This window comes from Notolabrus celidotus, chromosome 9, assembly GCF_009762535.1.
Source record: "Notolabrus celidotus isolate fNotCel1 chromosome 9, fNotCel1.pri, whole genome shotgun sequence".
In the NCBI taxonomy this organism is placed as follows: domain Eukaryota; kingdom Metazoa; phylum Chordata; class Actinopteri; order Labriformes; family Labridae; genus Notolabrus; species Notolabrus celidotus.
Window position 1 is genome coordinate 10275443 of NC_048280.1, and position 16495 is coordinate 10291937.

A 16495-nucleotide genomic window follows, 5' to 3' on the forward strand; every position below is an offset into this window, starting at 1 on the left:
TATGTTCTAAAGTTGCCCTCATACTGCTGCTCCTAAGGAGAATTATTTATCCCTCGCTCTATTCCTGGGAGGATGCTGTTGACAGCATTTCATCTCACTGCCTGAGTACCACACGCTTCCATTAGGGCAGGAATTGCAATATGATGTCTTTGTGGGAAGTTCATCCATTCCACCACATTTACAAGGCAGGAAAGCAGAAGTAATACTGAGGCAAAGAAAGAAAACATTTATTGTTTATGAATGTGGTGTCACACATGGTCCTGTCAGAAAAGAACAGGGAGGTGAGGTCTTGGTTTGAGGTCTCAGAAATGATCGTGCCTCCCACTTTTCTCTTTCGACAGGCAGCTGGACTTTGGATTTGTTCCCTTCAAGAACAATCAGCACATTCGTGTAAAAGCGATACATTGCATTTGCAAAAAGACAGTCTAACATTCCACATGACAACTAGGTTTTACATTTGTGATGCCCACTGTAGTTTATATTGTTATAAAAATGTACAGAATAACATTTTTGTGTCTCAGTGCAAAAGATATATATTTCAAAAGAATTTCAGAAAAGCCGTGCCCTTGATAAATGCCCCGCCACGTCTCCCCCTGGTCTGTGTCCCATCCGTAAAATAATTGGCCTGTTTACAAGACCAACAATAAATAACCAACAGAAGCAGTTTTACAGTCACCGTCAGATAGCAGCAGTGTTTCAGCTTTGACTTTAAATACATATTCACAAACACCAGTGTGTCACTGTACACCCACAATTCATCAGAACCACTTTAACTATAGATTATAATAATTACAGTTGTACTGATAGTAGTTACATTACAATAACGACCCAAATAAAGAGAAAAAATCCAATGTGTTACATCTGCAGTAAAGTATTTACATTGCTTTTTCAAGTTCTGTGGCTTAGTTTCCCGTGTGTGAATTTCCCAAGTAAAAGAAGGCAATGAAGTGTCTGTAAGGTAAAAGGTGGGGGTGAGGAGTTTATCAGCTGGTGCAGATGCTGTTGATGGAGATGATGGCAGGGTCCACCAGGCCCAGCTCTTCATGCTCATTCACGCACAGCTGATAGCCACAGCCCCGCCTACGCTTCAGCGGGGTCACCTTGGCGTCTGGTTTGGCGCGAGGTGGCAGAAGGAAGCCTACGCTCCCTGCGATCAGCATATGCCAAATGCTGTGGATGTAGAAGTAGTTCTCCTCTGTCTCCACAAAGGCGTAGAGGGCCACGGCCGATGTGGCGATCATGGTGCCCGGGAAGAGGAAGAACACCCAGCGCTTCCAGGTGGGCGGGTAGCAACGCCGCCTACGGATGGTACGCACCGTCTGACAGGCCAACAGACACAAGACACAATGTTTTACACTTTAACATTAAGACCTCTTTTGTTTAAAGGAATTTCAATGTGCAAACTTTGCCGTAAATGGGTCTGAACATTCAATTTTACAAGACTCTTACGTTTTAAAACATAGACCTTATAGAATTGGATTGAACTGTTTCCTTTAGAGGATTTGTGAAAATCTTAGAAATATAGGTAAGAAAAACATGTCAGACGGGAACACTTGATGAATCCTTCATTCGTTATTTAAGCTACAGTTAAAATTATGGTTACATAAACAAAAAATGATAAAGTTGTGGGCAACTGTTTACTTCATGGAAAGAAGGGAACAGTGTAAATAACTTAAAATTCTAAGACATATCTGTTGTATTCCCATCGTATTTTTTATGTGAAATTACAACTGCATAGAACACATTTTTCTGTGCTATATAAAGCTAAAATGAAAGGCTCCACATTGCCAAAAGTATGCAGGTTACAGGCAGTCGCCATATTGGAAATGCCACCTCTTCTTGCTAATCTATGCAGCAGCAAAGAGGTGGAGTTGAGACTAGAGCCTCACTGCCTGGTAAGCAGCTATGTTACACCCATAAGCCACACCCTTCATTATGCCTGACTTTTTAAAAATAATATATTTTGGGCTTTCTGCCTTTATTTGAAGAACATCTTGAGAGAGATGTAGGAATGTGGGGAAACAGAAACAAGGGGATGACACACACCAAATCATGCTGGGACTGGAGATCGATCCTGCGACCAGTGCGAGAAGGTTTATAGATATGTTTCTGTCTGTTTTACGTTTTCCATGTATATATGTTTTATATATATGTACATGTATATATGTACAGACAGTGGGAGAAAATGTCCATGTAAATGGTAAAGAAATATATCTATCTATAGCCTCTGTACATGGGATGCCTACTCCTCCAGCTGAGCTAAGCAGGCAGCCCAATTATGCACAACACAGCTTGAATACATTCAAAACGGATGAGTTGTAAAATTTTGCACCCGTACTTATTGCACAGATATAAAGTGAGATATAGAGACCTAACTATTTATTTGTAACAGGTTGTGTGAACATGTTAAATTCTTCTCCAAAAATGTACATTTGAACATGAGACCTAATGGGTATTTTTTTGGCTTTTGCAGCCAGCCTCTAGTGGATTGTTGTAGTTTTTAGCACTCCCTGCATTGGCTTTAATTTTCAGCATTGAAGCCTGCATTTTAAATGGTTATTATTCTATAGTAGTCTATTTTGGCACTACAATACTGAAACAACAAAATGACTGAAGATAAAGTAGAGTAAAAACTTCCTGACATTGTTGGATAAACCAGAAATTCTTGTTGAGATTTGCAAAGGGGTGAAATGACTTCTCTACTTTTTTATTATTTTGAGCCTCGAAAGCTGTCTTGGCTTCAGTGAGAAATGAAAAAACACAATTTTCCATTCAATTTGAATTTGAATTTATTCTGTAATTAGTCTCATATCAAACGGCCATTTTCAAGAAATTTGATAAGAAAAACATTTTAGTGGCAATTTCTTTTTATGAAATGGAAAGAGCAAAGAGACCCATTGAATAAAGCATTCTAATTCGTATTGCTTTTGCAATTAATCTCAAAGGCCTTCAATTTAATGTTCTCATTTCCGTAATTTGATCAATGCATGTCAAGTCGAAACAGGATATTAAAGTGGGAGATCATACAGGCAGCAGCCATTCACACATAGAGACTGATGGGGTTTCAGTGTGAGAGCAGGCGGATTGCTGTGATCACAGGAACAGAGGGACGTGATTTTTCATAAATCCACTTTTATTGTCTGGTATTTGTATTCATGCCGACTGCTGCAGCATAAAGTCCATCGCACTGATCATAATCAGCTGATAGATGTTTTAAATTGGCCATCAGTGATTGGACCGTCACTGCTCTGGCTGTTTTGTTGTTTATGCTCATGTTGTGTTTGGCAGTTACTGGATATGATGTCTCTATTTGTTTAATAGAGAAGGAACTCGTTTTTTTCTGTAAGTGGCCCACAGTTGCTGAATGTGTGGCACAGTGAGACTTGAAAATTTCATTTCTTCCTAAACAGCGTTCAGAGAGTGCTTCATTATTTCATTCAGTCTCTGTTTTCATGGCTTCATAAACAGTGATTGCTCGGATTATATTTTTCCTCCAAAAAAGATTACCATAAAGCATCCCAACATTGTCAGGGGAAATGTAAGCTGTTCATGAATGACAAAAATAATTACATGTATTCTAGAAGGAAAATAGCTCTGATTGAGTTATTATGCTGAATACATTTTCAGTTAAAGATTAATAATCTATGTGAAGCCAAGTGAGGAAAAACATGAAATGTGTTCCACTCTTCCAGTCCCTCTGGAGCTGCACATTTTTTTGCTTAATACAAACAATTTCCAACCAGGATTGTCTTTTCATGCAGGGACCTAATTTAGTTTGAAGACTCAGGAATATTTGGCACTGACAGATTTGAACTTCTGCCCCTCTTCTCACTGCTCATGACACCACTGCAAAGCAGCAGGCGCTCCGTGCCCTCCCGCTTGACTGATCTAATTCGGTTGTGTCTGGGAACATCCAGAATGCCAGGCTTTGCAGAAACATGACACGCTGAAATGAAAAGGGCTCTTGTAGAAAACGATCAAAAGGAGAGTGAGGAGAGAATGCTGAAATGCAGACTTACGCTTCTGAATGGCTGATAAATTATGAAGTATGAAGTAATCAAAGAATGAACTGGGGTTATGTTTAAAACTGTGACTCTATATGGAAAAGTTGCTGTGCAGAGTTTACTGCTGTGGCAAGTTATTGTTTGCTTTATCACCTACAACACCACAATACTTGCATTCTATATGAGTGTCACATACGCCTGTCTGAAGGTTCAGATTCTATCTCAAGCTACTGCAATGCAAAAAAAGCATTTAAAGACATTTCTTAAACAGCTGTGTTAAGACCTTGATTCTGATTGGTCAGTACACAGCAACATTACATAGCAACAATCTGTTATTTCTTGATTGCCGACTGTTGCTGCGAGGAACAGACTGTTGCAGGGCTATGGCTGTGATCGGATACTGTGGAGGACTAACTGTCATAATCAAAGCACAGAAAGAAGTCTGGCTAATTTGACGTTGATTTGTTTACAGTGGGGATAAGCAAGACAAGGGAAGTAAACAGAACAAACTGAGAAAAGTTAGGCACAAAAACTGTTGGCTATGACAGAGACATCTACAAAATGGAAGATGGCGCATGAAGTAAACACAGAACATAACAGGCTGTTTTTGAAATGGCCTGCTACATACTACCCACTAATGTAGTAGGTAGTAGTATGTAGAATGACTGTTCTATTTTATCTGTGTTGCAGTACGCTGGGCCAGACGTCACTGAATTTGCGGAAGTAAACAACGCCAAGCTGATAGAGAAACTGCTTCTTTAGCATCCACTTATGATTTAAAAAGTTAAGAAGTGGTTTATATGTAATTTAATAATTTACACAGCATCTAAAAACTGAGTTCCCCCGTCAAAAAAAGAAGATAAAAGAAAAAGCGTAATGAGCGCTGTGTATTATGGGAAGGCAGACTGGTCCGATGCATACTGTGAAATTTTCCCAAATCAGTAGACATCCAGGTAGTTTTGGCATACTGCAGATTTTGCTCTTGTTCACATACTACTTACTGCATACTGAATTTTGGCAAAATCAGTACGAACTGCTAGTATAGTAGGCGGTTTCGAAAACAGCCATAGTGTGGGATATGGTGTGTTTAAGGACTGATTAATGGAATAGAAATTGTAGAAACGACGCAGAATAAATAAATCAGGTGCAGCGCCGATTCATGCAGAGCTGTTCACCTTGCATTTAGTCCTGCTCACCCTGTTGTGGTTCCAAAATTTTCCCATAAACTGCTCACTATTAACTATCCTTAACATAGAAATACATCAGAGCTACATCACTTCTTCACTTAAAGTGCCAAACTCATGCTTCAAATGTGCTGCCGCCAAAGGAACAGTTATTCTCTGCCAATGGGAATGTGGTGTGTTCAGTTTCCAGGAGGTGGTTCCTGATATAATTGGCTAAATAACTAAACTGAGGATCTTTTATTTGCTAAAGTTGTTGATCCTGGAAATAAATGAAAGCAAAATGAATTGCCAAGATGAGTGAGTGTGCACTTAGCCGCGTGGGTCTCCAACAAGCTTACAGAGCTATTTCTATAGGATATAATATGTGAATAAACAAGAATGAATCAGTATGTTAAACCTTTATCAGCATGTATTTCTACTGTGACAACACTGCCTGCTCTGCCGGCCTCTGATGCTCTTTTGTGTGAGACTCTCAGTTCTGTCCTTTTTATGCTGTTTGCAAATACCTGGTAATCGCATATGGGTGAAGCAGAGAGGCTTTGCCGGTGTTTGCGCATATAATCTGCTTCACTCGCGCAATTCATGCAGCGCAATTTGGATCTCTGACAAGAACTTGCATCTACTCATACCTTTAAATTTACTTCGCAAATTCACTCCCGCAAATGATTTCATTCACATTTAGTATGAGCACAACATTATGCCTAGTCAACACTTGGCCTTTCTTCCACAAACAAACCGAGTTTCACCAAAAATGTATTTTTTCAAACACATCTCTCACCCCTTGTTTCCAGCCATAAGCATGGGGGAAATTTACATTTTTTTTAATCTAAATGTTGGAAATTATGATTAATAAAAACAAGGACACTGGGAACTTATTAAGGTTTTAAAGAACAGCACATATTTGTTGATATTTCTGTGTAATGTCATGACTGTCACTGTTCTGAATCACCTTTGTTTCAGTTATAGTTCTATTCTCTTGCCTCCATTTGAAAGGACTCTATAGTTACTGTTAGGCTGACTGCTATGGTAACATGTTAGGTGTGTTATAATTAGAAAACCATTAAAATATTAGGACAAAATGTTTTTTATATTTATTTATCATATAACATGTAAACAAGCATCAGTAATTTATTTACATATGCGTCAAAGCCTAAGAGAAACCAGATTTATGTAAAGCTCCACGTACACTCACATCTGAACGAACAGTTCACGTGTGTTTGAGTCTTAAAGCTCTGCTGTTAAGCTTAGAATAAACACATCCCTTCCATAGTACCATATACCGTCTCCTCCCTTTGTTGCTTATACTGGATGCTTTACATGGTGGATTTAAACAGTTCTCATCTTCTTCACTTTCTGTAGGATCCTCCAGCTCACACAAAGATAATTCTCAGAGCTACTACTCCCACACTTTATTCAAAGCGGAGCCTTCTCCGAGGAAGCCACAAACCTTGTTTTCAAACTCATGTCAGTGGTTTGGTGTAAAAGGTTTTTTTTTTCCCTTCCAAGAACCTTGCCTGAAAGACTATTATTTTTTATCTTCTCAGTTCAGGGAGCACATTATGACTGGGAGAAGAGTCAGTGAAAGTACAAGCTGACTTATAATGGAACTACAACCCATGACTAATACCCACAGGCTGCAAAACTTTTAAAGCCTCTGCCATGCTAATGTAAAATAGCTTTATTGGTCAGAAAGCCACAGTTTTTAGCCATGCAGATGTTCCAGCCCCATGTTCCAGCCCTGAGCTTAAACGATGGATTAAGTCCTCTTTACACTCAGAGGCGCGAGGAACAATACAGGGGCAGTGCTGACACGTTTCATCTGCATGTTTGAACACGCTTGTCTATGAATGTTAAACACACATTATGTATTAAATTTAATTATCTCCATCCTGTCCCGACCAGGAGTTCAAACACTGCAAGAATTAGCTCTTTGGGTGAAAAAAAAATGAGTTTTAATCTCTGGAATACAGGATTAAGGAGCTGAAATTGATTTATTACTTTATTAAATTTCCTCATTATGCTTCAGTTTTTACTTGAACTTTAGTTTCTTTGGTTTTAGCTCTAGACAATAGAGGTCTGTTGTGCAGTTAATATGTGTGCTATCCTTACCCAGGCCACGGCCATGATGCCCAGAGCAAACAGGCTGGGTCCCAGCAGGTTCCACAGACCGTGACGGTCAAGCTGCAGAGCCATGGACAGAGACATCGCCCCCAGCAGATACAGCACCTTGACAGGAAACACTAAGATCAATAACAGCCCCCCATAAACACTGTCGACAGAGTTACTTCCACAGTAAACAACAAGATATCTGTGCGGTCAAGACAAAAATACATTCCTGCTTTCAGAAAAAAGGCTGTTGAAATTGTCATTTTCTCCCCACAAGAAATAAGAACACCAACAAAAGCTTTGCAGATACATAAAAAAATCTTTTTGTAATACAAGTGCCAGTTACTGCAGGTGGAACTATTTTACTTTCATTTTTCTTTTTGCACCTGTGTCCTGTTTCAGGGGATTTAGGAGTCCTACTTTTCTTAACACAGCTGCTGCATTCATGGAAGAAATAGAAGAAGACCAGGCAGGAAACAAAGAACAATACTCCTGACACAGAAACACAGAAGTGTTTGAGGAGACGAGTACCAAGTCAGATCAGTAATTTAAAAAAATGAATGGTACAGAGGGGAAGAGTTGACATATCCTCAGTTGTAATGCACTGTGAACTGTAGCCTGAAAACTGTGAATAGTTCGATATTGGTTCGTTATGTAGACTGGCCAGAAAGCTAGTTCGGAAAACTGTGTGTTTTAAAAGGTCAAGGCTGGAAAATATATTTTTTCTCTGTTTACCAAACTAGTGTTTCCCACACACAGGCAATACCTAAACAGGCCACCCTGGTATATTCACTAACTTTTGTACATTTGTATATTTTTTAACTATACTACATTTTTAACCAGGATCAATTATTTAGAAGATCTCTTGTCGCTCTCTGCCCCGTGTCTGATATCCTGCAGTGCCTGTCACATGCTCGGCAGGTGATCATAGAGCAAGAGGGTTCCAATAGGTCCCAACTGTTAATGCAGTTTGCAGTTTGACGACTTATGTTGAATATAAACCATTTATTCAAACCCTTTTTGTGTAGGTGATTGCTGCTGCTGTCCGCACAATCTTTGTTTCGAATCACTGCAAACACTACGTCTAAGGAAGTGTCATCCACATGTGGATCGGCTGTTGTGATAAAAGAATTTAGGGTGAAATTTTCCAAATGCGAGTTGTTCTCGTGCTTCTTTATAAAATTGGCTGCTGATGAATGTTGTCAAAAGGTCAGACACCTACAGAAAAGCGAAACAGTAGGAGGCGGGGAAGGTCACACTGCTGAGTGTATAAAGAGAGAAAAGTTATAGGTGTGTGTGTTTGTATGAGTAACAGAACTCAATGAAAGCCAATTAAAGTGGTTTGTGAACACATACTAAAATAAATTGGAGAACAAGGCACAACAATTATATAAATTAGTGTAGTAATAGAATCGATACATGATATCCGTAAAATGAAGGGGATAACCTATTAAAATACTGTCAATAGAACATACATATCTCTGTCCACTGTCCAGTTACATTTGGTGTTTCAAATTGCTTAGAGAGAGCTGAAGTGTGTAAGCTTCACTATAATAATGATAAAAAAAACACTGAGACCAGAGGCCCAGGCTATAAATAAAAAAACTGGTTAAGCTTTTTTTTGTCAAGCTCACAATTTGACATAAAGCCACAGGATATAAAATAGATACAGTGAGAGGGAAAAAATCAATAAGCTGTGCTCCACATGCTCTGGAAGAACTTTTGCCTGTCTGGGATGCCTGAGGTCTGCATTCTTGAGTTTGGTAGGGAGCGTGAGGAGGAATCTGGGATTTTTCAAGTGGGAAGGGATGACCTGTCTGCAGGAGAACACGACTAATTGGCACAGAGCAAGGAGGGGAGGAGCAGTGTGGTGCAGCCTGAGGACTCTGTGCAGCACCAGTCATCAGTCATATTGCACGGCTGGATCACACAGCAGCACCAAACATGCATGTATACATGTATTATAACATGTATTATGTGAAATGCATGGACACTCACAGGCAGAAGCTCTGCTGTAATGAATCATTATCTGTCTTTGTAACCGACGAGCTGGTTGGAAGAACTCGGAGGAAGTCTATTTTTATCTAACATACATTTCCAAGCCTAACAATACACAGTCATATAGATTCAAAGTGTGTTTGTGTAGGGAGGGTGGAGTACCACGTTCCTAATGCAAGGGCCATAATAAGATGCCTTACAAAGGTTGTGCTGTGCTCAAATTAACTGAATACTTTAAATCAGCATCAAGCATGAAAGTTTATTCTTGACTTTAGGAAGAGTAATCTAGAAAACTTTGTGCACAACTAGCTTTTAGGGTTTGAAACTAATCTTTTACTTTGAAACATCCTTTTACTTACCATGTTCTCTACCATCTTCACCTCATTAAAAAATATTTTATAAGTTTTTGTGTCTCAGTTTTGATATTTTTATGATGGGTTGTACTGAAGTTTTTCCCAAAATATAATTGTCGTTTGGCTTCAAATAAAGCCGCTGTTCAAATTTCCTACATGCACTGTTGATACTTTGAGCCTGTGATCATTTGTTGAACCCACGTCCGACTAATTAGCACGACTCTGTAACAAGATGCCTAATTAGTACAACAGTGTTGCTGCAGTGACAATTTATTTGAACTATTGTGATGAATTAAAAATATGTAGGAACCCTGGAGTCAATTTCAAAGTTAGAGAATTAATTCAACCTCTTATAAGTAACATTAATGATGGAAAAAAAAACATGCTTCTCCCTCTGCTACCTCTTCTCACCTCTCTTAGCCCCTCCCAACAAATGATGCTCGAAAAATCTGTGTGCATTTTGCTTGGCTTGAACCAGAATATCAAGCTTGACAACCGTCATCACTGCAAACTGTCAGCTAGTTATGTTGGACTTAAAAGTAAGCAACAACACTTAGTTACTAATGTGAGTATGAAATTACTGCATTAATAAAAACAAGATGTTTGGGATCACATTTAGCGTGATTTGAAGAACAGCAGAACCACAGACAGCAGATCAACATACATCCAAAAGAGATCAGAAGTAGCAACTCTTGTGTGTCACACAGGCATGTGCTGTATCTTAGCCCAACCATAGGAGAGATCAAGTGAGACTTAGAGTGAGAGAGAGATTCTGTTTATTCTAATGAGTGCACTTTATTGCTGACAAAATATGTTCAAAGACTACCATAGTTATCACCAGAGCTATGTTTCCTGCTGTGGATGGCCTTTTTCAACAACCTCTGCTTGCACACTGCTGACACAAGTGACATAGAAGCTGAATGATGCTAGTTTGCACAGAGTCACTGTGATTGGCTAGTTCGGTGAGAGCAAACCCTGATTGGTCGTTGATGCAGGCTAGATTTGTTTGTTTTTTTTACAAACGAAAAGGAGCAGTAACTCACAGACATAGATCAGACTTCATTTTAATTTAATAAAGTTAGTGATGTGATTATCAGAATTAATCTTATTAACCAAATTAAATGAAGTAAAGTTGCCTCCAGTAGCTTTATTGTAAGAAATACAAATACTGAACATCACATTTTATGGACCTGAAACCCAAACATTCTGTCCTTTCTTTATATCAACTGACAGTTGCGATACATGTAGTTGAGGTAATAATTACCTTCAGTCATTGTAGCACTGAACTAATCAATATATCTAAAATTTGGTAAAGTGGGAGCATGACCAGGCAAAATTTTGAGGAGGCAAGAAACTAGCAGCGTCACATTAAGACAGATTTTCTCCCAAAGCAAAGCCAACGTTTTTTATTGGCTAATGATAGAATTAACATCCAAAAACTCCTGGTTCAACTTTGACCTGCTGTAGTTGCTGTAATTGTGCACACAGTTTTCTGTGCAGGAATCAGGTCAGGTTTGCTCACTTTTGGTTTAACCTTCAAAAACTGTTTCTAAGATCTTCCGGCGAAAATGTTCTAATTATCAAAAGGCTCATGTTTCATGTCCGCCAGCAGGTAATTTAGTGTCCATAACTGCTCATTAAAAAGAGTTATAACCATGAAGTTGAGATCTAAATTAAAATACACATAGTTATCATTTAAACTGATTTATGTGATTGTTATGCAAAAACCTTCAGCAAGTTCAAGGGAACAAATCTCCTGAAACTCTTTTATTCGGTAAACTAACTAACTAACATCCCAGCAGGATGTGTTTTTAAAGACTTCTAGACCCCTACAAACTCACCCACCCACAAACAGGTGCTGCCAGGTCCTTCAACCTTACTGCTGCTGTGGTCATGGACACACACAAACAAACACACACAGACAAGCAAACACACACACAAAGACAAACAAATTCACACTCACACTGTCTCTGTATAGTACACAAACACACATCTCCACTTGCCAGTCCTGCCATGTGCGATTTGATTAGTGACTGCGTACTGCAGCGCTCAGCAAAAATGAAAAACTCTAGAGGACAGCAGATGTTCATAGACTCTCCCTCCCTCCCACTGCTCCACCCTCTCTCCCACTCTCCCCCTAGCTCTGTCTCATTTATGGACATGAACACACACGTACACACTTACACAAACTCAATCACACACTGAGACTGCTCCATCTTGGTGCTCAGCCAGGGAGTGACCCAGGGAGAAGGTGCACCTGTTAATGTTTACTGCAATATGTCAACAACCAGAGAATCCAGCGCTTTGTACCGCTTACACTAACACATTGATTTTTTAATTTATAACAAAAATTGAGGCTTACGCGGTACTCATTTTTAGCTCTTCCCCACAGCTCCACAGCTCTGCTTCTCATTCCCTAAATCCTTCTCTGCTTCAGGGCTTATCTCAAGTTGTCCACCACCAGCATGTTGGAGCTCCCAGCTTAGGTTCAGCCGGACTGCAACACATGGCAGTGGACACGCGTCATGAATATGGCAGCTTCCAGCCGTCTGAGTCGCAGCTCAAAAGTAACAGCTTAAAGAGCCACTTTAAACAGGCCTGGAGTTGCTCACAGACACAACTTAGCCAAACCTTAGCTGGACGGAGATAAAGGTAGCGCTCTTTCTCTGTGACAATTTACTGATAGCTGTGTAGCAATGGAGGCAGGGGAAACTACTTAAAAGAAGTGCAAGTGATGTATGAGGTTGCAGCCTAGACTGTGATGGACAACATGACCAAGAGCACAGCCAAGGCATTTGGAGCTCTCCCGAACTTGCTGCAGTGCAGGTCTTAAAGCCTGCTCCCTCCATGTTAACAGAAGAGAAATGGGTCTAAACCATATCCCAGGATGTCAAACAATCCCTTTTTAAAATTGTGATTAACGGCATGATTGTCTGTGGCTTACTTACGATTAATAGCACATGTTATCTCTTCTTAATGTGCCTTAAAAGGATGTTTATTCAATTTTTGTCAACATGGGAGATGACAAATAGGCTTGTTCTTTATTTAAATTTGAATATTTGCTTTGAAAATTCTTGGCATCAGTCGTTTTAATGATGTATTTTAAGCTCATCAGAGTTCATGTTAGGAAGTTGAACAGATTTTAATTCCATGTGTGATATCTATACCTTATTGCTGGTAAAAAAAACAGTATCATTCAAGTTTCTTGCTAAAATATGAATTTGAATTTCCTTGGTGTGACATTTAAACACATTGTGATGGCTTATTTTCTCATATTCGCCTAATAGCCATATTTCTGACCCAACCTTTTTTAATGTTACCCTACATCACCTCCTTTAGTTAGCTTAGTCAATTCCAACACAGATTTCAACATTGGATTACAATTTTTTATTTTTGGGATTTGCTACAGAGTTTGGTTGAGACACCATGGCTGCTTTGAGTGGAGTAGGACGATGACTTTCCCACAGCTTTGACAGCCCTAAAAATAAAATACTGCTATTTGTTGACTAAACCTCACTCAGTCAAGTCATCTTTTTCCTTTGACTGAGTTAAATAACGTTAACATTCAGTGTCAAGTTTATCAATAAATAAGTTGATCTAACATATATTTCGTTGACTCAACTTACTGTCTCTAATACTTTTGAGCTGAAAAAGAAACATTGGCTCCACTTGTTCTGTTACGTTTTTACAAATGTGAAATATTTCATTTTACTTATATTCCAAATAATTTGAGTTTGAAAAGCCGGACTTCCAAACATTTCCAAAAACGTATTTCCCAAAACATAGAGAGCCGCTTCAATCTGCAATTGAACTTGCTGTTAACCCTCCTATTATGTTTTTTACTCAGGCACAGCAATAATGTTCTTGGGTCAATTTGACCCGGGGCATATTTAAATTATCCAAAAGTGTCAGAACCCCAAAAAATCTCAAATAAACATTTTTAAAATCTCAATATTAACTCCATTACTAACCACTTGAATCAATATTTAGTGCAATTGTGTTCTTTAATTCTAACAGATCATGGTTTAATGAGGATATCTCACATATTTTTAATGAAAATTCATGTTAAAAGGGCGTGTGTGTGCGTGTGTGTATGAGTGGGGTGAAATATGTCACACGGTTGCAAAGAAACAACTAGTATTTGACACTATTAAGCCAAGTAGAAGAAGTTTCATACCGAAAAAATACTTTAAACAACTTTTTGGGGATTTTTGAATTTTAAAAAGGGTCAATTTGACCCGCAACATAACAGGAGGGTTAATATGAATTAGTTATTTGATAAAATAGGGTATAACACCATTATTGATAGGTCCGTTGACCAATGCGGCCCCACTTTACTAGGTCTGTAGTGTAGAGGATAAACTTGTTACTAAAAATGTTACTAACACTAAAACAAGAGTTGTTGAACTTTCAATTGTTGATTCCAAGGGCACAGACTCTGACTCCAAATGACATCACCAGCACAAAATGTCAGTGACTATTTTTGAGGGTATTTTGGCTTCACTGGAGATTGGTTATCCATCTTTCTATACATTCAGTTGGTTGCAGATTCACACTGAATCAATAACAGCTAATAAAAAGAGGAAGCGGAGATACTTTCAAAACAAGTGTAACCCTAGCCCCAACAGGCTGTTCAAAATATTTGCTTATGATTTTGTAACATAAATTGATGCTGCTGCTTCACAGTTTGTGACATTAGGCCTGTAAGATATGAAAAAAAATCAGTGATGTGCAAAACATTGTTCAATAATGTGAACATAATGTGACTCGCACAGTGTGCATATTAGCAATAACTTAAAATTCCGTGCCTGTGTGCTGCCAAGCATATTTATTATTTTTTAAGTTGTGTTTTCAGGGCACTTTTGCATTTATTTGATAAGACAGCTGAAGAGAGACAGGAAATGTGGGGAGAAGAGAGTGGGGGAAGACATGCAGCAAAGGGTCATGACCGGGAGTTAATTGCAACAAGGACAAACCTCTGAATTTCGGGTGCATGCTTAAAGTAAACCAACCAGCGCCCCTGTCCAGCATGTTTAACATAGACTCTGTAACCATAAACACATCATCTCTCTTTTCTCCAAAATAATTCAAAAAGCACAAGTGCCGTCTTTTCTCACACAAGCTCTGTGTCGACCATATTGTCTCGCTCTTTTCTCCTCCTTCAGCCACCGTGCTAGCTATTGTCACTTTCCCCACTTCAGAGTCACCAATTAATCTGAGGGGAGCTGACAGCTAGTCGGGGCAGCATGACTGCACGGCCCATAAATCCCGTGCTCCATGTGATAGGTTAAATACGCATGCATGCTGACTGTGGATGCATGGCGCCAATATATAATTTTACAAGTGCAATCAAGGCCATGTTTTTCTTGCACTCTTTTATATCCTTATGAGATGAATATGTACGTCCTTGTGCAGCTCTTTCCTTCAGTGTAATCCATACAGGAGGACACAAGTGGTATTTGCTTTTCTGTGTATAGAATGGATATGGAGCACAGACAGCACTGTGACAGACAGATTTCAAGCACACTAATTATTTAGCCGTGTCAGATGGTGCATACAGGTTGTTTCATGTATAAAGAGAAGTTTATTTTTACACATGCTGACAAGATCACAGCTTTGCAAGAGTAGCCCCAGGCTCCTCCACTCTGTCATGAGTTAATCCTCTTGAATGCTGCTGTAATTTAGTGTTCTCGACTTATAATTTCAAAAGAATACAAACTACAAAGTTTTATTGAAGTGAAAACAGTCACCAACATTTATTTAAACAAACTACATTTCCTTTGAATATTATAATATATTCCCGTTTGAGATATGATACTGACACTCCTTTTAGGAGGAGGATTCAGCCTACCTGTTTGATGATGGATTTCAGTCTGGCCATAGCAATGACAGTGACCCACACTGACATGAGTGAGCCAAGGAAGTCACAGAACTGCAGGACATCGTACTCCATGATGCAGAAAACCACAATACCAGGCTGGTCACATGCATGGTAGAACTGAAAGAGGGGAGGAAAAACAATCAACAAAGATCAACAATCAGATGTATCTGAAAAAATATTTATTAAAGCTGCCATAAAATAGATTCAAGATGGTTGCATGAAGAGTTTTCTTTATGTTTCTTATTATGTTGTTTGTATTTCAGCCTAGTCCAAACATTAGTGGATAAGTGATGTGTATTTCTGGTTTAATTAAGCAGAGGAGCTGATTTGGCTCAGTGGTTACACAGAGGTCGTGGTCCTCGCTGCGACCGCTGTGTGACCTCAGTCTTTTGCTACAAGCTACTCCCCTCTCTCTCCTCCCAACGTTTCTGTCTTATTATCTTCCATTATGAACATCATTAGTTTAACAGTAGAAACATTCCTCAACCAAGAACACAGATGTACTGTACAACCAGCAGTCTACAAAGCATGTGTATTAGCATGTACTCTGCTGATAAACACAGCATCTTGGCAGCACACGTTCCCTTGCAGCTAAAGGTGAGCCAGATCTCCTTTTTTCTGCTGGATGACCCTGTGCAGCTCTGCTGAGTTTCCCTACACTGGCAACACTGCTTTACCGACAGCCTGCCCCACTTTCACATGAATAAGAGGGCTGCTTTCCTTCTGAAGTCAGACTGACTGCAGCCTTACAGACATGTTACAGCAGAGTGCATTTCCTCTCTCCTCCTCCACATCCCACATTTACAAAACCAATTATCTATTAATACTCAATTGTGTAATGGTTGCATCCACGCTTGCCTGCTTGCTGTATGTTCCTTAACTTTGTTAGCATGTTGCTATGTGTCTTTATGCACTACCACTGCCAGCTTTGCATCAAACAAAGAGCAAGGAACCACTGGCAGGAACGCG

The 16495-nt window shown here is 39.3% G+C and overlaps 1 protein-coding gene across 2 annotated transcripts in view; it reads right to left on the bottom strand.

The window, feature by feature from the left end:
- Positions 1 to 200: 200 nt before the first annotated feature.
- tmem8b (transmembrane protein 8B) overlaps positions 201 to 16495 on the bottom strand; it is a 55776-nt gene continuing 39481 nt past the window's right edge. For both annotated transcript variants that reach the window (XM_034691098.1, XM_034691099.1), the window contains exons 11-13: positions 15497 to 15643; positions 7298 to 7414; positions 201 to 1319 (exon numbers count right to left, since the gene is read on the bottom strand). In XM_034691098.1, the coding sequence (XP_034546989.1) occupies positions 984 to 1319; positions 7298 to 7414; positions 15497 to 15643 (600 nt within the window). In that variant the 3' untranslated portion in view covers positions 201 to 983. The remainder of the gene's footprint in view (positions 1320 to 7297; positions 7415 to 15496; positions 15644 to 16495) is intronic.